This window comes from Pezoporus flaviventris, unplaced genomic scaffold, assembly GCF_033815535.1.
Source record: "Pezoporus flaviventris isolate CSIRO_AGI_PZ_B2104156 unplaced genomic scaffold, CSIRO_AGI_Pfla_v1 ptg000082l, whole genome shotgun sequence".
Taxonomy (NCBI): Eukaryota; Metazoa; Chordata; class Aves; order Psittaciformes; family Psittacidae; genus Pezoporus; species Pezoporus flaviventris.
The window spans coordinates 947,484-970,169 of record NW_026892630.1 but is presented as its reverse complement, the minus strand read 5'-3'; the positions used below and the strand labels follow the sequence as shown (position 1 = coordinate 970,169).

At 37.6% G+C, this 22,686-nt stretch overlaps 1 protein-coding gene across 5 annotated transcripts in view; it reads left to right on the top strand.

Moving 5' to 3' along the window:
* The window catches only part of CDH13 (cadherin 13), a 793,216-nt gene that overhangs the window by 448,932 nt on the left and 321,598 nt on the right, over window positions 1–22,686 (top strand). For all 5 annotated transcript variants that reach the window (XR_009747137.1, XR_009747138.1, XM_061475030.1 and 2 more), the window contains exons 11-13: window positions 4,835–4,977; window positions 17,620–17,853; window positions 19,223–19,438. Coding sequence is in view for 3 of the 5 variants with exons in the window: in XM_061475030.1 (XP_061331014.1) it covers window positions 4,835–4,977; window positions 17,620–17,853; window positions 19,223–19,438 (593 nt within the window). In the remaining 2 variants the exon portion in view is untranslated. The remainder of the gene's footprint in view (window positions 1–4,834; window positions 4,978–17,619; window positions 17,854–19,222; window positions 19,439–22,686) is intronic.

Sequence of the window (22,686 nt, the reverse complement as noted above, 5' to 3'; positions counted from 1 at the left end):
AGCACCTATGCAATTTGAAAATGCCAGTAAATATCTTTCTGCATCTTTAGAAAGTTATTCAAATTATCATTTTCTGTTCTGTCTATCTGGGTACACTTTCTGACCCTCATTGCTATACATTCTCAGACCTTTCACAATGGTTTACAGGTTTTACACTTTAAAAAGCTTTTCAGGGCAGAAATACATCCTCACCACATCAGAACAAAGCCCAACTACAGAATCAGACATATATTCATGGGGCCAGTATCACTGTACTACTTCATTGTGTCTTTCTGGCCATTGGCAGTCTCTGCACAACATGACTTGATCAGTCTCCAGATGTGCAAGGCTGAAAACCCTGCCAAGCCTGTCTAAATTGCTCACCTTTATCCCTGTCAATGCCACACATCACAGCGGTGCAGATGTATGATTCAGCACAGATTTGGCACTGCTGCATTTTGCCTTCCTTCTCTTTCTGTTAAAGCATAATGGCCAAGACCACTTGACTCCACATGGGAAAAGTCTGGCATCTCCCAAGCTCAGGAAGTCCTTGCCAAAAGCAGCATCTTACCCTGTGCCTGAATGTCCAGCTGCTCTCCTCTGGCACCCTGTGATACTGCGCTGTTGGCTGTGAAATTCCTTTTGTGGCCAGTGCAAGGTTGTGGCTCCGATTAGATTTTTGCATCCACATTATAACCACTTCTCTGTATAAGGTTCTTCTGTGCTAATCAAGCTGCTGGCCACTGGCACTACACGTCTGCTACCAACCCCAGGAAGTGTTCTCAGAATAATTTTCCTATGCTACAGGAAGGGGAAGATGCCATTTATAAATTTTAAATTATTTCCATGTATTTGCTACTTGAGTTCTTCACCAAATAGTCCAAGTGCATATTTTGATTTGTGTGTCTTCTCTGTATCTACAGCCTCTCCATCTGTGGGTCTCTATTTAAGTTGTACACTTCAACCTTACAGCAGATGCTTTCCAGTCTAAGGAAACTGGTTGTGTTCTGCTTCCTTTGCAAAAGCTGGCTTATAGATAGCACAAGGTCATGAACCTAGTGCAAGGAGGTCACGATTAATAAGTTAAACCCACTTGCCCATGCCTTGTTGCAGTATAATCCCTTGGGATCAGTAAGTTATTGGCATGGTTTAAAATGTAAAAAAAAAAAAAAAGAAAAGAAAGAAAGAAACTCCACAAAGGAATGCAAAATTTCACTATTGCTGTATAGAATAAGTCCAAACTAACCAGTAATTGGCGCACCAGAGAGCACAGTTCTTTATACACCCATACAGAGGTATTGGTGTACTTATGATGATTTTCAAAACTGCATAGCTACACGCAGGCATGTAAGTTCTTGTTTAACCACCTAGAAAAATGGTCTGATTTTCGAAACTGCTGTGCAATCAGCAGATCCCACTAAAGTTAGAAATAGGAAGTGAAACTTCTTTGTATTCTATAATTCTGTTTATTATAGTGCTTTTGTTAATGAGTCTATTCTAAACCCTTTGTGAGCAGAGCCCTCAAAAAATTGCACAAGGAACAATCATCTTAACCATACTGCAATAAACTTTTACAATAAGTAAAAACTGTGGTGGGAAAGACAAAGTACTACTTTTACAATATCCTGTGCCAAATCACAGGTTATACAATTCAGCTTTATATTTGCACAGCCAACAGTGCTTTGTAGAGCAATCAGGGAAGATAATACAATCTATTTTAAATTCTCATTACTTTAGAAGTGTTGATTCTTCTTAAATTGTTTCAGGGTTAATTGAGAATTTGCAGTTTTACAGTAGATGAGGAATTGTTCAGGCTGCCCTTGTTTCATATTTTTGTGCATACCTTCATTGTGGAGTTGTAAAAACAACAATAAAAAAAGAAACAAAGAAGTGAAGTGAAATTAAATGAAATGAAATAATGATCTGCATTGTTACTATTCTAGCAACTCATTTTTATGGGAGATTAAGTTCAGGTATTGATTAATGTTGAAATGGTTATTAAGTGGAAGGACACGTTATGTTGTAAAATGTCTCACTGTGGAATGGTGTTTGCCTTTGATTCTTTTCCACATACTCTCTAAGGGATAATTTCTGCTCATGGGGAAGCCAGTGGTGAAACTCTGAATGACTTTAGTGGAAGCACGAGCAAGCCAAGTGGTTTTACTGTTTGTCTCTGTTTCTCATAAATTCCAAAAGGTTCCGAGTTCCAAACTTGTCCTGTATTTTATTTTAATATAATAACAGCTCATAAAACAAATTTTTGATCCTGAAGCAGGCTGCCTGAACACCAGTGTGGTCTTACATACTCTGGCAAAGTGAGTTTGGCTCAGCAGCCCTGAAGAGGTCACGTTTTTCAAGCCTGAAGCAAGGTCTTGATAAAAAAACAGCAGTTGTGTGGACAGGGCTGTCTGTTAGCACCTCTGAAATTAGCCATGCTCATCTTCTGGAGGATAATATCACCCTGGAGATGCACCAAAGAAATGTTGAGGAAACTGATGATTTTTTGGTGAGAAGTGACTCCAATGTGTTAAAAGGAGGCTCTGTGCTGAAAGCAATTTCATTTTTCAATGGCAGAACTTAGAATCTTTTCTTTGGACAATCAAACTTCTTAAATAAGAGTACCTCAACAATCTTTGAAGTATAATGTCAGTCTATGGAATAGTTTATTTAAATGGACCTGTGGGCCACTTGGCAAATTCACAGGGGTTCTGGAGCCCTGTTCTTTCTAAGGCACAAATAAATTCAAGGCTTGCTCTGCCTCCAGCTAATGCAGTTATGGTGGGTACCTGATCTGTGGTCTGGGAACAAGATGTCAATGTTTCTGGCCTGTCTTTCTGCATATATTTGTACGTGCACTGCCCCATTTATGCATGAGGAAACCGGTTTGCACAGAACTTTTCCCTTTTTAACAATTGTGTTTTCTTCCTGTTGAATAGTACGGTGTCCAAGCCTAAAATTTATTATTCAAAGGCTCCAAGTCCATTCTAACCTCTCCTAACTTACGTAGGAAGAAAAAAGAAACCCCATCTTAATGACATCTTCCCATGGCATTATTTCAGATGTTGGAGGGGAATTTCGTGGTCTGAGGGGCAGATGAGGTCCATTCAGTTCATTCAATGTTCTCTAACAATGTCATCTTAATGACATTGTGCTCGTGCACAGGAAGATCTTCTGCATGAATAATGAATGATGCTGATGGCTTCTGACCGGCCGGAGCTGTGGCTCTGCCCAGCTCTTCTGAGATCCCTGCAGAAATTCAAAGTTCTCAGACTCCATCTGATGAAAATAACTGGGCAGTTCAAAAGCACAAGTTAGACGGGACTTGAGAGGTCTGACGTGAGGAGTGCGGATAAGAGGCAGCTGGATGGGACAGCTGCACATGGTGTCTTGTTAACTATGGCATTGGCCATACCTTAACGGTCTACTAGAGGGATCTAGCAATGAATCACAACTTATTTTACCTCTTTCCAGTGGCACAAGAGACCAACACAAGCCTCTGTGACAAGCATTCAGTGAGACCATGACTGTCTTTGTTGGTTGCAATTTGTTCTTTCCTATTCTAGCAACTGCCATTTTATTTCATTTTACTTACTTGGTTTTAGCCCCCTAACAATCTGTTATTTGTGATTATCCCCTCAGGAAACAGTTTCACTGACAAATTATTTTTGGCAGCATTCTCTAATGGGACACCTTTCAGATGAATGCCACTAAGAGGCTAGGCACATGCTTATTAAATAATAACAGGTTTTGTATCAATTACTTACAATTTAAAATGGCTATAGAAGATTGCATGGCTGTTTATGACCTATAAGAGTTCACTACAAAAAAGATAAACAGGTTGTCATACTAAGTATTGATTATATGTTTGGAGCTTTGGTTTTAAATATTCACACTTTTCATTGGAGAGGGAATTTGTGCCAGTTAATTCAGCTCCTTGTTGTTATACTACTTAATACATTTAACTGATTATATAATTAGGCCCTAATAATGAATATTCTTATGTTTGTTACTTCAGTCAAGCAGGGCAGTTCTCAGCGCATAAACTCTACAGTCTCTCTAAGTATTTCCAGTAACATGGTCTAAATATTTGTACTGATTAATGCAAAGAAAGCCCAACAGAGAATTTTGTATTGAGGGATCTTGACAGACAGCATTTTCAAATCCTTATTTAGACAACATGTATGTGATTGAATTATTCCAAGATTCTGAGCATCTCTTTGAATCAGTAGCAGCAGGAAATTACAGATCACAGACTGCAGAACACATGTGCAGAAGCTGGGTCTGCATACAATCAGTTTGTGTTATACCTGGTGAATCCCTAATCTAACACTCTTTCTGTTACCATACCTCACAAATTATTACATTTGTACAAAATGTAATTGCAAAAAAAAAAAGAAAAAAAAAAGGAAAAAAAAAAAAAAAGCCACTCATACAACCATAACTCCTAGTCCAGCCACAATTTTGAGTCTGGAAACAGAAGGCCTGGGAGAGTATTCATGAAGTCTGTAAATACCAGTGTTGATGCCAAGGCCAGGGCAAGTGTTCAGGTACTCAGGTGTATAACACAGCAGTAGGAAACAGACCCTACAAAATATTTTAAATATTGATTTCTGTGCTAAGCTTTTGGGGGATGTATGTGTTGAAAGAAATTGATTCAAACTGCTCTGTATCTCCGCCTGTCAGATCAGGCTAACAATACTGAACCACCTCAAAGGGAAGGCACATGTTTTAAAATGTGTATTTTAAGCATCAACCTCATGAAAGCCAGTGAGTACAAAGACATATTCTCTGTAGTAATGTAATGCTTTTATGTCTAGATACATAATCTGTTAACAACGTCTATGTTTTTATTTAGGTATTCGATTTACAAGGATCCAGCAGGCTGGCTAGAAATCAGCCCTACCAATGGTACCATTATTACCACTGCTCCTCTGGATCGGGAATCTGTCTATGTTCAAAATGACACATACACGGCTCTCTTTCTGGCAATTGACAATGGTGAGTAACTATTATGGATCATATTCATTAAAGGGCATCTCTTTTTTTTCCCCTGCTTGAAATTTTCTTTTCCGAAAGGTGCATGTGTGAAGTTCAGCACGTGCTTCAACACTTTGCTGGGTGGCCACCTAAAGGTATTAGATATCATTGTGACAAACAGAGGAATTAATTTAAAACTTCAAGCTTAGAAGAGTTTATTCCTACGCTGAGATCTTAATGCTAGATGTAAACAGTCTGTGAACATTCTCAGAAAGTCATAAATCTTCTTTATCAGAGTTAATTTCTTCATAATATTTGAACAGATAGTAAGCCTAAGGCACCTAAATACCAATAACAACTCATCCCTGATATGCTGGATTCTGTTCCATTCAATACAATGACTGTGACAATAAAGGCATGAGTAAAAACCCTTGTTAAAATGAAAAAAATTTTTACATATTGTGTGGGTTAAAGTTCCTTCTGTCAAACATAATCAAAATTAAACTATCTAGTGAAAATTCAGTGAGTGACTTTGGAGCAGAGAAAGGAAGAGAAAATCCTGAACGTTCCAAGTCTCCAGAGCTAAAGGCACAAACTAAATAAAAGATTTGCCTGTAATATAATGCTTGTTCACAGCTGCAGCTGGTTTAGCCCTAGTGATGAATTGCAAAATGTTCTTTTTAGGAGAGTAATTTTACATTTTTGTAACCACATGACTCAGGGAACATTTGCAGGGCCTGACAGGAAAAAGAAAATATCGCCTTAAGTATGAAAGAAAAAGAATTCTGCTGAGATGATGATTTACTTATATATTCATATACATATTTTTCTTAGGATATTTCCATAGAAAATGTGGCACTAAACTTATTTCTGTGTTTTACTTGCTATTGGATAAAGAGTTTTTAAATGCATCTTAAAATCTGATACACTGGGAAATGTCATTTTACAATGAAAGTAAAAATTCAGGATAACATTATTGTGGGACTATCAAAAGGGCAAGGTTGAATGCGGTTTAAAGGTGAAGTCAAGTATTCTCAAAGAGAATAGATAGAACAAGAAGCTGAATATTCCCAACTTTGGAAACTAGCCTGAACGAAAGCGGATTTGGGGGCATACCTTTTTGTTGTGCTTAGGGTGATATAATATGCATTGCTCATTTATTCTAAGCCAAGAACTTCACTGCTAAGTGACCATTCTTAATTCCCAGATTTTTTTTTTTTATTCTGGAAAAGTGAGAGATGGGAAAGGTGAAGAGCAGAGCAAAGAAGATATTACAGAAAGGAACCCTGTTCAGTTGGGGCACTGAGTCAGCATCTAATTCAGGTGGCTGTTGCTGTGTCTATTTGTATTTCTGCAGTACAATTAGTGCAGGAGGTAATCTACACCAACATTATTGATTTCTTTGAATGAAGTAATTGGAAACCACGTGTGTACATTTAGTACTGTCATGCTAAAGTGTTAGTAATGATCATTCAGGAGTATTGTACTGCTTCACTGTATGTAGCTCAGTTACATGTGGAAGAGGCAATAAATAGCAGAACCTAAATAGCTGATATTAACCTTGTGGTCTGTATCACCCTGGATTAATTATCCAGCTACTTGTGAAACACATTAAACATAGAGACAGGTTGGTAACTGGAAAAAATCTCTGCTGGTCTGTATCAATATGTAAGAGTGGGATGCGGGGACTCAAGAGGAGCAGGAACAGCTCCAGAGCCCCAGGCTCAACCATGCAGAGACACCTGCCTCTGGTCACTACTGGCCAGGAGAGTGATGCTGGGCCCTGCAGGGGATCAGTGCTGCTCCTTGGGCAGGCCTCAGAGGGACAGGCAAGCTGCAGTTCCCACACTGTTGTGGCTGGATTGCTTCTTTCACAAGCTGCTCCATGTGGTTCCACTCTGCAATCCCAGTCTATTCTGTGGCTAAGGGAAATTTTACAACTGATTTCAAGGGGTAGGTCTGTCTTGTCCCCTGAAGTTATGACTGGAACAGATAATACCCCTGGGAATGTGTTCCCCTAGTTATTTCCAGACCACTAATAATGCTAACTTGCAAAGTTGTGAAGGCCACTTCATTTTTCTACCAATCATAGCTAATGTCTGTCTTGAAAAGGGATATTACATTAGATGACAAGCCAAATTATGGTAGGATAATATGGAATGAATGCAGAATTCTGTCAGGACTTTAGGAGAAGGTTATGTTAACTTAAAAAGGAAGAAAATTAGATTGAACGTGTCTGCATGCATTTTCTTTAAACCAGCATTGTCCATGGATTGCAAGGCTCTCTGTTCAGGTTAGTCTAATACCAGCTAATATGGTCAGGAGTTTTATGTGAGAGGGGAGAAAAAGGCAGGATTAAGAATTGCCAAATGAGATAAAATGATAAAATGAACGTTCAGAGGCATTTCCAGTAAAGCAAATCATTTGCTTCAGCAAACAGGCTTGAGGTGGTAAAGAAAGAGAGGAAAGAAAAAACCATAATTAATCAGAGAAAGCATTTCCAAAAGCATTAAATGCAACTTCTTATTATTTCTTTTGCCTATCTTCTTATCTCCAGATCAAATCTGAGATGAGTGGCACATGTACTGAGGAAGTCTGAGCTGGCATTGACTTCCCTTCTCTTAACTGAGGAATATAGAAGAGCCCTGGTAGTGTCCAGTGCACAGTGCAGCAGCGTGAGCTGGTGACCAGCACAGCTCCAAGCATAACGCAGCACCTCAGTGCTTGCAAGGCTCTCAGACAAGCCAGTTCAGTTAGAGGTCTGCATGTCTGTGTGGCCACATCAACAGTGTCTCATCCCTCTTCCCCTGGTTCAGTTTCTGACAGCACTGGCACGAGTTTCAGCAGTGTTAACTTTGCTAATTGTCAGTATAAGGGACTGCAAACATGATGCTTATTGGTGGAGGGCATTTGAGCTGTGTGCTGCCTTTTAGCAGTGTTTGTAATCAGGTGAGGTTCTAAAATCGAATAAGACCTTAGGTGTTGCTAAAGGACCTTAGGCATGCACTAAAATAGTAAATAAATATATTATTTTCTATTAATATTGACAGCATATAGAGTTTATATAATTACAGAAAAAAATACCGTCGTCCTGTTATGGCCTCACATTCGTGTGCTATCTTGGGTGAAGAGTGGAGGCAGCTGAAAGCAAAACCCACAGTGATGATACTTTTTTCATCCTCTTTCCCTGATGTCAATAGAGAACCTGTCATTGGATTCAACACGCACTGGCTTTTTGTCGTTGCGCTTCAGCACAGGGGACAAGTGCCAGGGCATTTTTCCTATTTGTAAAATGTCGAAGATTTCTGTCAGATGTAAAACCAGGAGCTTCATGCTTGATAGTTTTTTACATAAATCCGTCACATCTTTATCTTTTTCTTCAGTAAATCACCAAACTGTTCTTTACCAGTAACCATGAATGGACTATAGAAAATAGTCTTTCCACCGCAGGAAGTATTTTTTTAACTTTATGGTATTATTTTTCAGCATTATCTGAAATTATCTGATTTCAGCATATCAGCTGCAGTAAAGTATGAATCATGTTATTTCTGATTTAAATGGTTCCTTTTTCTGCCTCAAACATAATTGAAACAATGTGTAAGAACATTGATGGAGACAGTATTAATTTTGTAGATAATAAATTCTGACTTATTGGGGGAAAATTCACTTAAAGGATATTTTTGAATTATTATCCTAATTTTCTCTGTACTTTTGATTTCAGTAAAGGTCACATTAGTGCTTTAAAATTTGAAACTTTTTATTAAAGACTTGTATGGACATAGAGTCTCTGGTCTATTAAAGAAGAAGTTAAACACCAGTAGGAAATATCATGAAGCAGAGTTAACACATTAAAGTGTCATAAACTGTGTTTAATCTGAGAATGAGCTCATAATGGGACAAAGTCAGGTTTATGCAAACTTGGAAAATACCAGAGATTTCACTTAATTAACAGAAGTGCCAATAATGGTAGTAATTTTATTTCCTGAATTTAGAATTCTAATCACTAAAACCAACTCAGTATAACAAGCACGCAGTGCAGTTATTGGGAATGTAACTGTAAAACACACATGTTAAATACAGTCAGGAAATCATCTGAGTTTGAGAAATCCGCTCGGAAAAGACCGCACAAATTTCCTGTGTTATATTGTCATCCATTCCACAGTGGAGTATTTGGGATGACTATCATAAAGCAGAATACCTGTTTGTTTCCTTCATAAAGTCAGTCATGTTAAGAACTCTCTAGGAATGGTCTTTTTTCCCCTATATTGTGAGAGTTTGAGTCACAATCTAGAAACAGAAAGGGAGGAGCAAAACAAAAATTTTAGCAGTGAAGCTAAAATATATCTGGGAAACCTGAAATCTAAAAAAGCTAAACTGGGTTTCTCCCTTTCCTTTAAAAAAACACATCTAGATTCACCGTAGTTATGCAATAATCACTGATGTTCTCTTGTGGACAGGCATGATACCCTAGTTAACATTTCCTTTACACAACATTTTCTATCTCTCTAAAAGAAAAGCTTTGGTTATCTTTCTTTGCCTGATACATGGTAAAACCACTTATGCTGTTCAAATATGTCAGCGGCTGGTGCCAAGTGAGGAAACGCTAATACTCAGTCTTGCTGATCTGGTTAAAAGCAGTTTTCAGCTTCACTCTCCTCATGCTATGGTGACGCAGAAAAGCCCAGCAGTAATGGGCTACCACTGAGACCCATCCCCTCAGCTAATGGAAGCGTGATGCCTTTTTCATCACCAGGGAACCACTGAGATAAAAACTGGGACTACAAGTACTCTTATTATATTAAAACATAGAGGAGGGTAAATGTCCTTAAAAATGTGACATGTCTTCCAGGTGGTAAACATGCTCAGAGGTGGAATTAAGGGTTCAAAAATTTAACTGATGTAGCTTTAAGAGCACTAAATCACAGTAAGCGCAAGTTAAGTTCTTACAGCAACTCCGCATGACTGAAAGGAGCTGTTTCCTAAAAGTGCTTTGCTCCCTATGTGACAACACCACCCGAGTGTTTGACAGGAGAAGCCCTGGCACAGCAGCCACCCGCAGGCACAGGCAGGGCTGAGCTGCTGGAAATAAGCTCCAGGAGCAGAGACTCCTGTTTAATGGAATTTGAGCAAAGTAAGGGTTGGGAGATATGGAGGCACACAAAAAGGTGTGACACCAAATTGGTGTGATTCCAGTGTTTGTCTTGGGCTACACTGGCCAGCTAAAAAAGCCACAACCTGTTATTGCTGTGTCCAGTTGCATATACAAAGCACCCAGTTGAGTGGCACTACTGCCCTTCCCCTGCAGCATGTGCAAAGCAAAACGAGGAAGAAGTGAGTCAGGGTCTTCTTTCCCTGTTTCCAAGGACCAACTGAACTACACACAAACAATTCCAAATCCCATTTATTGTGCAGGTTTCAATACTCTCCATCATTAAAAAGAAATATATCCATTTTGTACTATGTGTAATGAACAGCAACAGACAACATCTAGGAAGTGCTGGAGCAACAGAGAGATGTGTAACAATTTGCAGTTAGAACTTTTCCTTACATATATCTAACCTGTCCTCTTGCTTCATGATGTACATAATTAAATTACCACAGATTGATTCCACCTAAAACATGCTATTTTGGAAAAAAAAAAAATAAAATTGGGCAATTAGTTGCCATGGCAACCCAATTAAGCCAGTTTTATACCCCTTATCTTAATTGCTGTATTAATTGAGAAGAGAAAATAAATTGAATACTCATCCTTTTCTTGCCATTTTAAATTTCGGTAAAATATGAATTGCACGCAAAATATTGTTTTAATTTGTCATCACGGACCCATGATTAGAAAAAGAAATTAGAATGCTGAAAACGGTATTTAAGACGGATGGCATATGTCAGTAGCAATTTGATATGCTGAAAGAACTCTGCTCTTTGGAAATGTAATTACTGAAAAATAGGATCTGCATATATTATTTGAGTGACTGAATGAAAGATTGTAACTTTTAAAGTCTATTTATTTTACACATTTTGACAAATATCTATATGCAATACAGACAAGAAATGCATAGGAAATTTCAGCTCATGGGAAATCTAGGATCTCTTTAATACAAAATGTCAACATATGGCATTTATGAGACCTGTTTTCAAATATCTCACATTCTGAGCAGCACACCCAAACCTTGGTATCTTCCCACTCTACTGGATCCATTTACTGTGGTTGAACCATTAGCAGTGTCCAGCTTGAGCACAAACTGCAATGGAACATGCCTGCCTGAATGGGATTTATGCCTGTAGTGCCAAATCACCTCGGGTGCACACATTTTCTGATTAGAAAAACAACACGGGGGGGGGGGGGTGGAAATCACAAAGGAAGCAGAAATTAGTGTTTCTATTCTCATAGCCATATCATTAGAAAGCATGAAGCATTATTTCTTGAAGCCCATATTTGAAGTATAGTAATTTTAAAGAGGGAACTGTTACTCAGCCTAACCACATAGCGCACAGACTGGCTGCTCCTCAAGACAATTTGGGAATTTCTACAATGCTCTCTTCATTCTTTACTCTCCTCCTTTCTTGCTGTATTCTCCTCCAGGAAGATGTAGAGCTGAAAACAAGATAAACTGGTGAAAATCTATATCCCAGAAGAGATCCTAGGCAGTCTTACATTTTACAGGTACTTAATGGGAGTAAAATGAAAGAAATTCTGTAGGCATCATTGCAGTTCCAAGCAGCCCTCCATATCACCATGATTCAGGTGTGGTTTATAGAGATAAGGATTTATTCATGGTGGTTCAGAGGAAAGGTAGTTGTGCCAAAAATTAGCAAACCCACATTCTCAAAGGCATTTTTTTCTGCTTGAATATGATGAAAAATTGTTCTTACTGTGACTGATGACCCGTTTTGTACATGTGTAGGTTTGTTAGGCAGCAAAAAATTTGGAAGTGGGGGAAAAAAGTTGGAGCTGAGCTTCAGGGTTACATAAGTGATAGTGCAAGTGGATTAACAACTGCTGCTAGATGGTAAAGCATAAATATTCCAATAATATTTTAAATAAATGAATTTCCACTCAGCTTGAGAGGGAATCTGTATGACACCCAATGTCCCATTGCTTGCTCTAGGAATTAAATGGTCTTGTAATTTCAGCATCATGGCGTAGAAGGGCATAGATAATATGTATTAATTTGATGGTGCTAGAAGCTTAATTTAATAAGGAGAAATGAGTACAGAGGTCTTCCTACCATTCATAATGAGCATGTGAAAAGGGACAGTTCGTGCTCTGTTCTTCCTAAAAACCGTTCTGGCCTCCAGGATTGCTGTAGCGTAGGTATGTGTGTCAGCAGGATCCTCTAGAATGGTTGACTTCTTTGGAAATCTGATAACTATTGCCAGAATCCAAGGTCTCTGATGCTCTTAAAAAAAACACACAAAAAAAAGTATAATAGTTCAAATTAAATTCCTTTATATCTACATATGTATATTTGTTTCTAATTAGATTTAGAAGTCATTTATATATATATATTCCTTTGCCGTAATGACCAGGATGCAAACCATTAGAGCTCTAAGTTGAGATTTTCTGTGTTTAGCTTTTGTTACCATTAGGTGAACTTTCTAAATTCCAGTGAGAACACACAGTCTCCTTTCCTCCAAGACCTAACACTTTTTGCTTTGTGTGCCTGGCATTTTTCTTGTTAGCTGATTATTAAACTTTGTTCCTTAGCTGTGCCACTAAACAAATTATATGATTTACAAATAAAGTGATTTTCATCTGATTTATTTAAAGCTCATTTTCACATAGCATATGGAGATGTTCTTCTTTTTGTTTGATAATTCTTTTTCTCCCTTGTACAACTTATTTTATTTTAGATCAAGTCAAGTTTGGTGTCAAACTAACAAAAAAAAAAAATCAAACCAAAAATCAAACAAGAAAGGAAAATATTTCTGAGGATTTTCCCATTAGTTTTCTTGAATTAAATGAAATTTCATTTGCCCAATGAATATTATTGTTGTATCCATTTTGTTTAGTTTGTCATATCCTTTAGATTTTAAAATAAAAAATATTTTAAATAACCAATTCTAAAAGAAAAAAATACAAAAAAATACACCTCAGTTATTCTAAAGAGGGATTTAAAAATTTTAGAACTCAGAAATCTCAAAGTAGGATGGACAAACATCAGTTTAATTCCTCGATTTAGGGTGGTCTGTTGACCAAATATGATTTTATACTTAAAGCAACAATGTTCTTTAGAAACTTTCCACTAGTTTAAGGAATATGCCTCTCTCCAAGAGCTATCTAAACTCACCTTAAGTTTTTGAATGCTTGGAAAAATCTAAGGCTCATTAAGGGTCATTTAGGCTAACCTTGAGATTTGCTGCAAATCAAAAAAAGGAAAGCTGGAACAAAAGGATTAAACCTTTATGGTTTTTTTTTTCTCTTCAAGATGCATTTAAACAACAATGCTATCTTGAAACATTTCTGACTAGCTTCTCTAAGTGCACACTAACAATTTAGTGTTGATGGATGGCTGCTTTTACCTACACTCTTGCTCAGCCTCACTTCTAGAAAAGACTAGCTTGTCTAAATGTGATAACTGTTGTGATTCCAACAATGAAGTGCCTAAATGGTTTCTCCCCCTATTGCTGTTGTTTATAGAGCTCAGTTAGTAGAGAAAAACACTACTGAATGTGAAAATAGCAGGTCGACATGGCCCAGATACCTGTAGCCAGTGTTGTATTCCTCACGGCTTCCTCAGCATTAAATGCAAACATGTAGGAACTTAAAATGATCCATTAAAGTCACGCTTTGTGTTGAATGATATGAAAAAAACTTTGACATTAATAATTTGATGCTATGTATTTATTAGCATCTGCATTGACTGTTTTAAAGCTGCTGTAGATATGCCTGACCAAGACATAGCAAGACATTGAGACATTACTGCAGACTTACTCCTGCAGTGCAGATCCCTCAGTCAGTCATTTTTGATGCTAGTAGTAAGAAGGCAAGAAAGAAATGCAGGAGCATACACTGTGCTAAGAAATAAGATGCTGTATAGGCAACCCCCAGTCACACAATAAGTTTTTCTTCGGATATGCCTAAAAAAATTAGGTTCCCAGCCTTCACTGAGTTTTTAGGGGTGTTTGACTTATTGTGTGAGTCATACCAGAAAACCTCAATTCCTAACTCTGTATTTTTGCTGTCATTTCAAATAAATGAAAGCTGTTGGCATTTCAATGTGAACTGATTAAGAATGTCTTAATTCAGATTCAAAGCAGTCCAATTACTGTCTTTAATTCCACAGAGCACAGCTCAGCCATGTTAGAAATCTGTATATAACAGCATCGCATTTCTGTAGGAAAACTAGAAAGAGGAACATGAAATGGCTTTTCATGTCTATAAAAATGTTATGCTCAGATTAAATGCATCGTCAGCCATTCAACCATGTGATAGCTTGTTAGACATGCCATTTTATTCAAGTTTTGACACTTAAGAGAAATGTCATTTTGGTTCATGACCATCATTGTGCATAATTGGTATCTTTTAAGAAACTAAGTACCTGATTGGCAGTCTCCTTTGAGTAGTCTGATGTCTAAATGTCATTGTTGTTCCTACAGGAACCGTTTGGACCTCAGTTGAATGCCAGTTTTCAAATTTCTTGGCTGTGTGTTTCTACAAAGGGCTTATAATTTAATGCCTTACACTGATAATTCTGATATGATTTTGAATGTCTTTTCATTGAAATTCAGAAGTACACAAAGAAACTGTATCTATAATATTTCTTTTGAAACTATTTTTTTTCTTATCTAAAGGTAGCAACATGGTCATTTATGTTGATAGCACTAAAACCTTCTGGTAACACTCCCTTGCGTTACAGATTCTAGTCCCCAAACAATAGACCTCATCACATTCTATGGCACTTTCTAACTCGTAAGGTAGAACTACTTCTGATAGTCTGTTTTTCACTAGTTTCATCTTACAACAGCAGTGGCTATTGCCTAACTGCAGACTACTATTAGAAGCTTTGTACGCAGTCTAAAGCCAGGATATGAAGAAATCACCAGCCCTGATCCAATCCAGATAAGTATATCATGCATTTCTAACTACAGCATGTTCTAAGAATATGTGCTATTTTAGTGATCAAAAAACTTTGCTGATCGAAGTTCCAATCCTGCAGACCTTAACTAACTTTGAAGACCTTACTTGCATTTCAGTCTCATTGAAGATTACTTGTAAAGGTTCTCAGTCTTACCCTACATTATTAAACTCAGGATTCAATACCAAGGTTTCACTTTAAGTGTGAAATTAGTAGTCTCTGTTTTAGTAGCTTTTACACACTTGAGTAATGCTGTTGCATTCGTATATTTGTCCTAGAGTATTCATGGCTGCGCAGCTTGTGGGAGCCTTAGCAGAAGTTTGAAATTATCTGTGTCCCAAATGGCCCTAAAGGCACTGAAAGGTTTAAAGCATTCAGCCTTGGGAGAACTGGCCAACAGAGAAGAACTCTTTTGAAAACCTGCTCCCAAGGGTTGTTGGACAGAGTCCTTTATGTCTTAGTTTGAACATTAATTCTGCTTTCAAGGTTTTACAATACAAATTAAGAGAAGTTTTATTTCGGAATTAAAATCTTTCATTTCAAAGCCAAAGCTGTCTGCGACTTTTTAATTATTTCAAAGGCATAATACTGTCAAATTTATGAAAGTCAAATATTCCCAGTGGATCTGTTGTGACCATTTTTCCTTGACTTATTTTTTGTTGTATTTTTTTATGACATGTGTATTAACAAGCTTCAGTTTATGACCTTCACATTTGCTTATTTTTCTTTTTGAAGGTCTTCATAAATCACCAGAAGATTTTTTAAATCATTATAAATAAAAACCAACCAGAGAATAAGTCATTGAAGTGGACAGAAGCAATTTCCTTTCTCTCTATTTGTGCATAGTATTTGGCTGGCCGATAAGCTATACAAAGAAGGTGAAACATTTGCACAGCAGAGAAAATGCAGCCATATCTGTGTTTGACAAAATAGCGGTACATTCATAATGCTGTTGGCTTCTTAATTTCAAAAGGCAGATTTTAATATTACTGACTTCAGAGAAAGATAAGAAGGGCAGTGCAGAAGACATTATCAGTCCAGTGTGAAAATAATGCATTCAAAATTAAAGACAGCAGTTTAATTAAGTGCATGAAAGGCTGGCTTTTATGATCATATTTCAAACACTCGAATGTCTTTTCATCCATTCTGCCGTATGACTTTACTTAATAATATATCAAGAACAAAAAATGTATTGGAGTCTTTCTGCAAATTCAATTAGTCCAATAAAAAGTGAAAAATAGTTTCTTTTTCATTAAAAATAACTCAACCCTAGCCCTTCTGATGACAAAGTGTGAGATGAGGGGAGGGGGAGAGCTAAAGAACTATGAAAATTCTGTCTTTGTTATGCATTTATGTGTGCATGAAACAGATGAAGTGTCACCATTAGTAACGTTTGTTATTGGAAAGACTAATTGCATTCTGATGCAGTTAGTAGTTTATCAAATCCAGACCACAGGGTACTTACTTCTCTCTTAGGATGCACTCACAGTGAAGCAATAATTCCAGAGTTTATTGGGCTACTATAGGCAGGGTAATTATGCTAAAATGCACCTCTTTCATTACTAAACTTAAAACTACCATGAAACATTGCACTAGCGCTTTACAGGTTAAGTGCAACATCTTGGATCCTTTCTACCTGCTAAGGGTTTATAGCTAAGGGATGTGCAGAGATCATAGATCTTATATCTAAATCAGAAAAATGAGTAATAAAAACAACCCAGAAGTGCAGCATTTCAAATGAGGAATTAAGTGTTTATACAATGAAGAAAGTAATGTGCATTTAGAAAACTCTGACATCAGTTAAAATGGAATGGCAAAAGGATAAAAGATACCGAGCTTTTAGACTGAAAGCAGTAAGTTACTGGCTCAACCATGCAAACATCTGTAGCAGCTGAAACTTATTACCACTTGTCAGCTCCTCTCTGACCTCTGTGAAATGAGGTGCTAGTTTCAGTCCTGCTCCCAGTGGACAGATGTCTCGTTACAAAAGCTTCCAGTGCTATGGCTGCTTTGTCAGTCACAGTCTTGGTGTAAAGGCTTGTAGTGGTACCATGGTGAGTAGACAACATCCTTACTTCTGAAACGGGTTCTTTCAGGTCAGGGCTGAGGCTGGCAAATCATTTGAGAAGGACTGAAACTCCATTGCTAACACAGGGTGACTCTGGGTAAATAAAAGATACCATTTTCCAGAGCATTTTTCCTCTTACTTGTCTTGTTCTTGATTCTTTTAATACTATGCCTTCCTTCTAGGCATGTTTCTTCCTATGTTTCTCTCAGTATGTATTTATGAACAGATTCTTTTCCAGATAACTATTCATGTCCTAAACTCATTTTAACTTCAAAATATTCCTCTCCCAGAGGTTTCCTTAAAATAATTATCCATACTGTAGAGAATCAGACAGGCTGCATTCTGAAAATAAACCAATAAATTTACAATAGCTACTCATCAATTTTTTAAGCAATAATTTTGACATAACAAAGGTAAGAACTATAAAAATTACCTCCCTTCACAAGCATACAGGTACAAATAAGAGTAGTTGTTTATGGAAGTATGATTTAATAAACATATGTTTGTTTTTTCATATAGGTCACCCTCCCGCTACAGGTACAGGAACTTTATACATTACCTTGGGGGATGTCAATGACAATGTCCCATCCCTTTACCCAACACTGGCAAAAGTTTGTGATGATGGGAAAGATCTCAGGATAGTGGTACTCGGAGCAACAGACAAAGACCTTCCTCCCAACACAGATCCATTCACGTTTGAACTGAGTAAGCAAACTGGCCCAGAAAAAATGTGGAGACTCGCCACGCTTAACGGTAAGTCTATTACTTCTTTTAATTACACATTTTGTACCCCTACCCCTACATCCCAGACACTTACCCTGAGGCTGCCCGTTTTGTGAATTTACGAGCAGCTGTGTGCAAAAGTCTTGTAGGATGGACCTGTTGCTGGTGCTGTTGCTCGGACTGGCTGCCTCGTGGGACATACTAATAGTCTGTCTGCATTTTCTCTAAAACCAGACTTTTTTTCCTCCTCTTGTCATGTTGAACAAACTTTCCTCTTTCAGTTTTGCACTAAAGAAAGTCTGCTGATGACTTGTAGTTTTGTAAGGATGACCATATTTCATGGCATGGCATTTGTTTGCATGACATGCGCAATGCTTTGCATTAGGAGAGCATGAAAGTTTTGCATGGGCTTTAGCAGATTATTGTTACAATATACAATGTTACAATTGGTTATAAGTTGAAAAACTTCCTGATTTTAAGTGTTTGAACTCTTCACAAACAAAATACTCCAATGCACTGGGACCATAGGCTGCTGGTAAGAAGATCAAAGTACATGCTATGCACTTGCAGAGGGTTCATACACCAAATTGCAAACACAAAGTAGTACATTCTGTGATTTCGTTTTAATGTATATTATTTCTGTTTGTTTCCTAGCATGTAGCATCTATCCCTGTCATTATTGATTTTTTAGTGTTTTGTTTCATATTCTTCTTAGAAAAAATAAAGGTAGCTGTAGCCAGGATGTAGTCAGGATGTAGCCAGGATGTCTGTACCTGGCTTCGGGAAAAAGTGGAGGAGTCATTTTCTTTGCTGATCTCCAAACATCAAACCACCTCTTTGTTAACACTGCTAAAAGAACCAGCACGCTCATTTGGGTGCCAGCAGCTGTTATGACCCACTGTTGCTCAGGCAGAGCAGATCCATGCATTCGAAGGTGCATTTTCTCTTTGCTGCCTTCTCAGGCAAACTGGGGAAGCATTTAAACAGCTATGCCTGTACTTCCATGCAATAAGGGTTTTTTCCATTAATAAATACATATATTCTTCCCTCTTGTGTTGCCCTGGGAATGACATGCCTTAGCACTTGATTAGTGTGTTAGTTTCCACAGGTAAATTCTGCCAATAATTTGCAGACATTTAAATACTGTATTTAAAGAAAAAGAAGCTCTTAAAAATATTTCTTTCTGTGGGGTTTGGAATAAGTTTGCAATTAGCTCTCAGCCCAGGAAAGGATTTCTGTACTGCCTCTTCTTACCTTCAGTTAAATTCTTTAATCTTTTCCTTAGGCTGTGGTCATTTTCGTCTTAATTTGCAGGAGTAACTGTATCACATCTGTTTGCAAATTCTTCTTTCCTTCCAGACAACTGCTATTTGGCTAATTTTCACCTTATCCTTTGTAGATACTCATGCCCAGATCATCCTTCTTCAAAATCTGCAAAAGGCCAATTACAACATCCCAATCTCGGTGACAGATTCTGGGAATCCTCCTCTGACTAACAACACAGAATTGAAACTGCAAGTGTGTGCCTGCAGGAAATCCAAAATGGATTGCAGTGCAACCGATGCCCTTCATATCAGCATGACCCTTATCTTCCTTTCGCTCTTTAGCTTGCTTTGTAAGTCTTTTTCTGAACTGTAAGTAATGAAGTATTATTTAATGTCTCATTTACACACTGTGCAGGAACTGAGGGAGAGGTTAAATTCATACACTGATATCATAATTCAGTAAATTTTTTTTTTTTTTCTGAGGAAGTAGCTATAAGAAAGAGGGAGGGAAGGGTTTTTCATCATCAAAAATAACAACGAATGCCTAGTTGTCAAATTAAGAAATAGAAGCAGTAATTTTAAGACTCAAAGAGAATTAGAGCTAGCATATGATAAACCAAGAAGTACCAGCTGTACTAGCAGATTAGTGAGACACTTCCTTTCATCTCTCCCTACTTGAATTTAGTTTGAAAACAGAAACAGGAGATTAAAGGTGTTCTTGTAACAATAGCTGTTCTGGGTCACCATGAAAATGAGTACTGTCTTCTTCAATCTATTCCTCTGTACAAAGTGTGCAAGCAACTGGAACATGAGGAACTTATTTGAGATTCTGAGCTTAGAGCCACCCAGAATTCATAATCAAATTGCAGGTGTGGGTTGGAAGGCAGAGAGACCTGATAGGTAAAGGGAACTTCTGCTGCTTCCAAGAAAGCTTTCTAAAAAAGGGTCACGAAATTCCTTAATTGAATTGGAAGGAGTAAAAAGATCCCAGAAGGACTGCAGAGTATCTGACCTAGACTTTCTCTGGCTTGTCCTGTGACAGCTCCCAGCAAATTTTTTAATGAAATATTTTTTTGAGTTCCTTATCTGCTAAAACAGAATAGCTGTGTCCTATAACTGTGATAGTAAATCTGTTGTTCAAGGATTATTACCGTCGTCTTATGTTAGTAAAATACATTGTATGGTGAATTAATACATGAGCCTTGGTGAAAGTTCTTCTATTCTTGCTGAGATAAAATCTATCATGAGGCAGAGAGAGTTTACACATCTGAGGCTCAGTTTGCGTTTGATTACACATCTTGCCAGGTTTTTTTTCTTACAGTTTCTTACTTTTATCCCAAACAGTTAGCAGGAAGGTCATTATGAAAGAATTAGAATTATCTAATGTTTGTGGATGCTCTTTGAAGATGAGAAGGACTATATAAATGCTAAGTGCAAATTCACAACGTTTGTTCCACTCAGTGACATCTGAAGTATCTCCATTGGCTTTGGTTCAGTTATTCTGGGTTTTGACTGCTGGAACCAAATTCAGACTTCAGCTGTTAGAAGCAGTATGTTAAAAATACTCAACAGTACATGACACTATCAATCAATCACATCAGTGATATAGATTCGCAGCTCATTGATCCACATGTACTCTTGTTACCACTCCATAAATGTTGCTGGTGCTATACTAGGCATGACTTTAGTCACTGGAATTACTATTATATCTGACATGATTTGCACTTGAACTTTATTTACATTAATGCATCTGGTCAGAATACAATGAGGTAGAGAAAAATCTTTGTGGTTCTGAAAGCAGCCAAGTTGCTTTTATCTAACCCCCAAAGAAGTCTGATCATTTTCACAAATAATTTCATAATTTCCTAAAATGAAATCATGAAAAGAAGGTTTAGGTATTGGAAAGCTCTTCATGAGTTGCTTTTCTTGACTACATATCTTCTCCAGCACAGCTGTAGGCAGAATATAGGCCCCTGGCATCTGAATGGTGCATGCTGCTCTGAATGACCGGGATTTCCTCTCCTACTATAAAAGAATGAATAACACTGAACAGTCTTTTCACTATGAAGCAATACACACATACCTAGAGCCTTTCTTCAACCTTTCATTCAGAGAACTGTAATAAGTATGGGGAGAGTTGTAATTTTAAATAAAGAGTGGAGTACAATTACACACACAATCTACCAGCGATATGATGTTCTTGTCTGTGGCCTGAGCAATAAAGCCAAAGCAAAGGGAAATAGTGGGTGAGATGAGAGGAAGTGAAAAGAGAGATCTCCCTGTTAGGGTAGAGGCTGTTTTATACACAGTTGTGAGTGAGAGCGTGGATTCCACAGACAGACTTCAACAGAGAGAGAGAGACCTCATCCTCAACACAGGACCATGGTTTTGTGTTAAAATTTACTGCTAGTCAGCTGTTTGTTTTGGCTTCACCCAGTGACACACAGCGAGACTGGTATTCCATGTCTGGTACAGTGATCTGATTATGCTTATGTAAAACCAGCAAGCATAACAACTTTCATAACCATTTTCCTCAGGTGTAAATGACTATATGGAGACATAAAAGAATGAGGTCAGGAGCCAGTTAAAATAATGTGTTTCTGTATTTGAACTTCTCTAAAATATGCTGGTTTCATTGCATTCCTAATTCATTTTCACACACAGGTTTTTTTTATAACTGTGATTAGTTCCATTGCACTGTTTTGTATAGTCCAAATATTTATCAGAGTAATCAAAGATTACGATGCCATAAAAACAAAGAGAACTTTAGTGCTTATTGAACAGATGAAACATCCCATTTCTAGTGGCAAGTTATGGGTTTAATTTTTGCAAAAGCCCTTACATGGCTCACTTTGCTCCCAGTGTTTATGTTTTATGAGGCTCTTGCTCCTAGGAGGTAAATCCTTCAGTCAAATGAACTTTGTTATTCACGCCAAAGTATTTCTTTTCATATTTGACATCTGGTGTGAGGATACATAGCCCTATGAATGAGCTGTTCATGGTAAAAATGCCCTGCATGAATCTCCTCCCCATACAAAACATCTTGGTATTATCATTTAAATGGTTCAATTATTATCTATACTTAGAATATGTGGCTCCTTTGTAAATCATGAAAGAAGTCATACGTGGTAGATTTCTGAAGTATCTGGGCATAGAACAGAAAAGGCTGACTAAAACTGTAATGCATGCAGAAAACAGCAGTTTCTCCTATTCTGTAGCTACCCTACTGCGTTCGGTATATTGAGGGATAATGGGATACAGATTGCAGAGTTGCCCAGGAGCCCTTGGAAAGGTGAATACACTTGGAACAAGAAAAATTTAGTACCTGACAGCCAGAAATGGAAAGCAGAAGATACCAAAGTATATGGGCAGATTGCTAGTTTTCCACAACAAAACAGTAAGGTGTTTGGTAGAATTAAAAGACGGCAAATAGAGGGCTGATTGATTGAAAAAAAAGGTACATCTTTGCATATTTCATACTTAGCCTAACTTATTACCACTGGGGATTGCTGAAGTCAAGCTGGAAGGATGTATAGTGGACAGGTAGAGGCCTTTCCAAAGTTATAGTAGTTGATGCTAACAAATATTGGAAGGAATA